The sequence below is a fragment of the Vulpes lagopus genome, chromosome 7 (assembly GCF_018345385.1).
Source record: "Vulpes lagopus strain Blue_001 chromosome 7, ASM1834538v1, whole genome shotgun sequence".
Classification (NCBI taxonomy): domain Eukaryota; kingdom Metazoa; phylum Chordata; class Mammalia; order Carnivora; family Canidae; genus Vulpes; species Vulpes lagopus.
In genome coordinates this window covers 11,536,740-11,542,534 of record NC_054830.1, presented here as the reverse complement: position 1 = coordinate 11,542,534, position 5,795 = coordinate 11,536,740, and the positions used below count along the sequence as shown (strand labels likewise).

The following is a 5,795-nucleotide window of genomic DNA, read 5'->3' as shown; positions in this document are numbered from 1 at the left end:
GGCAGGATCCCAGGATCCAAGATTGAGTCCCACATCAGGCTCTTTGCAGAGAGCCTGCTTCTCTGCCTGTGTCTCTGCCTCTCTCTCTCTCTCTCTCTCTGTACCTCATGAATAAATAAATATAATCTTTAAAAAAATATTAATTTGTCTATCAGTTTGCTCTTCATTTATAAAATACAATCTCTATACTGATTTGGGGTGCAGAAAACTTGGTACACACTTCTAAGTTCTAAAGGTTGTGCAGATGCTTTAGTGTCTCTGTGAAAACAATGATATCATGTATGATATCAATGACAGATTTGTATCTTCTTTTCCAAATTTTAATGTTCTTCTTTCTCAGTGTTTTATGGGATGCTTTTTTAGGGGTGTCTCACTGCCTTGTCTAGGGCCCCCAGAATAATGTTGAAGAGAAATCCATAACTATGGAAACCATATATTGGTCTGGAGCTAAAATGGAATGTTCTCAATACTACACAGTGAAGTATAATGGTTTTAGTAGGACTTTATGTAGATACTGTTTTTAAGTTCAGACATTTCTGTTCTACAAGTTTGCTGAGTTTCTTTTTGATCATGTTTATCTTATATGAATTCTTGTGAATTGCATTGATTAAGTTTAAAATTTATGTAGAATGTTCCTCTAGATGAAAATTGAGGAAATATATGATGGACTCCTTTAATAACTATAAACACAAAAAAAAAAAAAATAAAAATAAAAAAATAAAAAATAAAAAAAATAACTATAAACACTTGGTCAATTGAGTTTCTTATATACAATCTTCCTGTTCATCTGATTTATTATTTTAAAGAAAATCCCACACAGGACACAAATTTACCTATATTTATTACCCATACTCATGTTAGGATGTATTGCTGACATATAGTGATATATCTCTATCAAATCATCTATCTATACCAAGCCATTAGCACACCTCACAAATAAATAAAAATGCCTTCACGTTTCCTGATACACAATCCATACTCAAATATTGTGATTCCTTCAGAAACCATTTCAAAGAAAACCCAAACATGGTACACACGTTAATTTAACTATGTCTTTAAGGCTCTGTTATTTTCTAACAACACTACATTTGCCTTTATTTATGTCATTTTTTAAAAACTATATTATTTGTCTTGTAGAAAGTCCTACACAATATTTTTTGCTCATTGTTCCTTCCTGGTATCATTTTTCATGTTCCTCAACAGCATTTAGAATTAGAGGCAAGAAAGGGGAAAGATGCTACCAAGAGAACTGGGGCTTTCAGGAAATCCTCTTTTACACAGAGAAGTTGGGGAATTGTTTATGAGGTCACATATCAAGACAACTTTTCCCAAGACCACAGACAGAGGAAAGGGAGCAGACTCAGCAGATCTGTGGTTTCTCACAGATCCAATGATACCAGTAGGCACTGCAGGTAGAAGAGAACCAGGAGCCAAATTTCCACAGGATGACACAGTCATAGTAAAAAGATTCGGTATTAGTCCAGTTGCTGTGAAAACATACACAATCATCAGCCAAATCTCTTAACCATGCTGGGGCAAGCTACACTCAGCCATGCCCAGCTGGGCTTTTCACCATTAAGATCCCAGAAGAGGATAAGACTACCAGGTATGAGTCTAGCCTTGGGGATATGTGAAAAATCCCTGAAAGTAAAATATCCTAGCCATATCTTATAGCAAGGGTTTCTACACAAAGGAGCTATTGACATTGGGAGCCTTATCATTATTTGTTTTGGGGGACTTCCTATGCACCCTTAGCTATTGGGCAGCATTACTAGTCTCTACCCACTAGATGCCAGCAGCGTTCCCTCTCCATTATGACAACCAAAAATATTGCAGACAGTGCCAAATAGCTCTCGGGGGAGATCATCACCTTTTGAGCACCACTGTTTTATAATAATTATCTGGCACAATTTCTTGTATTATAAATGAAATAAATGAGGCCATGTGGACAAATGACTTAACATCCCTGGATCTCTGAGATTAAGTTTGAGGACAAGATGCACTTGAATGTCTGGGATATAATAGGTGCTAAGTCTATCAAATGATCCCATACCCTCTTTCCTAAACAATGTTTACAATACTTATTCGTTCATTCATTCGTTCATTCATTCATTCCAAAACAGTTTATTGAGTACCTGCTGTGCACCAAGCCCTGTACTGGGTACTGGAAACTCATCAACGGTTGGATGCCTATTCTGTCCTAAAGCAGCAGCCTGCTGATAAGTAAGGAATGTTTAGGCAAAGAAAGCTCATAGTCAACACAGCCACAAAACTCTACATAGTGTATGACTGGGATATTAAGGGAGTTGGATTAATTCATGTTGGGCAATGGATGGATTCCTCTATGAGGCTTGACAAATATATTGCAGTTCACCAAACCAATAAAATGTTTTCTAGACAGATGACACAACAAGAGCAAAAGCAGAAAAATCAGATGCAAGATAGTGTCTAAAAATATGAGTCATTTGGCACATAGCTGGGACAAGGAGGTGGAGAGCCCTTTGGAGTGTAGAAGATGAGAATGTAAAGATGAATGGCATCCACTATGTCCACATTGAAAGGTGCCATCTAAAGATTCTGGGTTATCCATGTGACACTAAAGAATTAGCTGTTTCATAAAACTATATCAAGGGCATGTTTTAGGAAGATGGCCCCTTGAACTTGACTAGAGCATGGGCTGGTGAAGGTAAGGCTAAATGTAGGATATATAGCAATTGTCCTGACCTGGGCTGAGGCAGAAGTGGTGGAAATGAAGGAAAGAAAATGTACTCAAGATGGTCAAGGAGACTAAGTGTGAAGTTCTGGTAAAGTATGTGGACATGAAAAAAAGTTCAAGAAAAGAATGTGAGGTCATTGAATCATATGTTGAGGGGTTAGGAGTGGATCCCCTAAATTCCTCAAGCGTGTTCTGTAGGACACCAGAAGCTCCAGATACATCCAAATAACATGTGCATCTCAATAAGCTTGGCACATCATACACTATCTATTCCCTCCTCAAAGTGCACAATTCTCTTCAATGTATTAAAGGCACCCAGACTTCCTACAATAAAGAACTTCCTATTTAATGTTGTTTAATTATGGTTTCACACACACACACACACACACACACACACACACACACACACACCTCTGTAGCTAACAAAATACCATGTTAAGCATGACAACAGGAAATGTAACGGGCAGTTTGGTTTTGACCAAAATCAGACACTTGAGGCAGTTTGAGAATCTGTGGAAAGATGTCTTCAAGATCCAATGGGAATGACAAGCTCAAGTGTTCTGAGTCCCAACAGGGATACTCACTCAAAAGTGGGGACTGAACCATCTTGCCACTTGTAAATGCCCTTTGGGTACTGTTTCCTAAGGCCAATCCAGTAGCCAACATCTTCCTTTGGACTCAGGAATTTCTGCATGAGAGGAAAGCAGATTAAGTCAAGAAAGACTATAGCCAGAGGTGAGAATGGCGGTAGAAATAATCCATGAAAGTACTAAGACCTAGAAGACCTCATGGGCAGGGATGTGGTCCAGTGTAGCTTCCTTGGCTGAAATTGGCTGAAAGTTCCGGGTAGATCTCTGTTTCCACCATTATTATGACCCATGTGGTCAGCAAATTATGGACAGTTATCATCCTCAGGCTTTTCATTTATAAAAGGGGTATAACGATGACAGGTGCCTTCCAGGATTTTCTGAAGTTTCAATGAGAGGATAAGAGCCCAATATGGCTCCTAGCTGAGTAGCTAACAGATAGTTGGGATTATTCAAGAGCGTGGTTTACAAGGTGAGAAATCTGGACACTGCCCCTTTAGAAATTGTTCTAGCAATCAGTTGGATTCCACTGACAAATATTGAGTCCACTGAGCCATACTGAGTGTGTCTAATCTGGTTCCCAGCCCTACTGATTCAGAAATGAATCAGAACCACTCCTAACCTGGGAGTTCTTCATGTGAGAGGAGATGAACCAGGGACCTGTCAGTATAGTCCAGTGTTGAGGAAGAGAGGGTGGGAAGGATGGTGAAGGACAAAGTTGGATCTGATGGAGTAGAAGGAGTAGGAGTTGTCCGTGTAGATAGAGGGAAGCATTCTGGATAGAAGGGCCAGTGTGAAGAATTGCTCAGAAGCAAGACTGAATCCCAGCCAATACTGCATGCTAAGGCAGTGGAAGGGTGTTATGAAGGGCAGAAGGGTTTGCGTTAGACTCCACAGGGGTCAAGGACATAAGCCTACAATGACTTGAAGAGTCCGCCGAACATCCCTCCCCCCTTCCCACCTGCTCTGCTTGACTGTTGATGATGACCAAGTGAGCATCCTTCTCAGCACAGTCATCCTTGGCTTTGAACCAGTCCAGCGGTTGTGTGGAAAATTGATAGCAGGAGCCCTGAAATGCCATCCAGTTTTCCAGGCAGGGCTCACAGGAGGATTCTGGAGATGGGGAAAGAGGTCAGCTTTGCTGGGGCTCAGGGCTGCATTGGCCACTGAACAAAGCCTCCAGTGAAGTAACTCAAATCTTTGCATCTTTACCACTTTGCAAAAGTGAGCACAGTAGCTTCCCATTTGTTCATTCAAGAGATGGGCATTATCAGATGGCAGAATAATGCCATGCCTGGGGCCTCAAACTTTAGGTAAAATCAACCTTGATGGAGGGTCAATTAAAACAACCCTACACACACTTACGTGCTGCAAACACCATGACCACCAACAGTGCTCAAGAAAACAACCTTCCTCTCCCAACTTCCACTTCCCACCACCCAACCAGCCCCATCTCCTTACCATTGCCTGCCCGCACAGCCTCCACTTGCCGGAACACCTCTCCCCACATGATGTCCCGCTTGTGCCCAGCATCTGCCAGACCCTGTACAACTAAGAGACCCACAAAGAAACACAGATCAAGACCTGCTGGGGGTGGGAGGGGAAAATCCCTCCATTACATTCAGCACTCACATTTGATGTCCAATTGCTTGAGTTCTTCTTGCATCTGGTTGAAGAACTGCAGTACTAGAAGAAACACATGCTGATATGTTCTAGACCTTTTAACACATGATTCTTTTCCCACTTCCCAAATTGCAGGCTGAGATGAGGAGGGCAGTTTATTTCTAGAATCATTAAGTCCAGCCACCCTCTACTGACCCATCTCTACCCCAGCCCTGTAGGGTCCTCTTCTCAAGACTGCAGATTTGGGGGCCTGGGTTCATGTGATCACCCACTCCCACTGGCTCAACACCTTACCCTCCGTCAGGACCACACCAACGTTGAGGGCTAGCAGAAGCAACATGAGAGTCATTACCAGGGAGAAAAACCTCCAGGGGCCATCCTGGAGCAGCTTTGTGTCCCGCTGTCCTGCAGGGAATGCAGCAAGCATGAAACAGTGTACACAGTCTCTGAAAGCGCCAGAATCATGCTGGGAATGTGGAGGGAGGAGCTTGAACCAGGCCCTGGAGTGGGAGGCAGTAAATGCTTCCTGGTTTTGAGGAGGGTATCTACTCCTGCCCTTGGCCTCTTGACTCACCTGGTTCTCCCAGCATGGGTGAAGATTTTCCCTCCATGGACATGAGGTCCTGTAGCCTGATATTCTCTGTGGCTTCTTTCACCCGTGGCTGCAGTTCATTCTGCTCTAGCTCCACACAGTCCTTCTGGTTATTATTGAAGACACGCCCTTCCTATACTAGGAAATGCTGTCCCCCATGTAAACCATCAGATGTTTCCTTCCTAGCTCAGTAAGGTCCCCAAGATCTCTAGATGGCTTATCATCAATTCATGTCACAGGGAGATGGCATCAGCATCTTGGAGTAAGTATTCTGTTC

General features: G+C 42.3%; 1 protein-coding gene across 1 annotated transcript; it reads right to left on the bottom strand.

Moving 5' to 3' along the window:
• Positions 1 to 828: 828 nt before the first annotated feature.
• On the bottom strand, positions 829 to 5,569 carry LOC121495651 (C-type lectin domain family 4 member G-like). The gene is made up of 7 exons (XM_041763470.1): positions 5,501 to 5,569; positions 5,221 to 5,331; positions 4,936 to 4,989; positions 4,765 to 4,854; positions 4,265 to 4,416; positions 3,301 to 3,404; positions 829 to 1,487 (listed from the first exon to the last, which is right to left on the bottom strand). Exons 1-7 carry the CDS (start codon positions 5,541 to 5,543, stop codon positions 1,361 to 1,363), a joined length of 681 nt encoding a protein of 226 aa, XP_041619404.1. The 5' UTR covers positions 5,544 to 5,569; the 3' UTR covers positions 829 to 1,360.
• Positions 5,570 to 5,795: the final 226 nt, after the last annotated feature.

Bases quoted from the DNA above. Each gene is read 5' to 3' on its own strand.
- LOC121495651 (XM_041763470.1), bottom strand. From the start codon at position 5,543: ATGTCCATGGAGGGAAAATCTTCACCCATGCTGGGAGAACCAG. The intron at 4,855-4,935 runs GTGAGTGCTGAA...TGGGTCTCTTAG, and splicing joins CAAGCAATTGGACATCAAAT to TTGTACAGGGTCTGGCAGAT. The intron at 1,488-3,300 runs GTGAGTATCCCT...ATGTTTTCACAG, and splicing joins GGTTCAGTCCCCACTTTTGA to CAACTGGACTAATACCGAAT.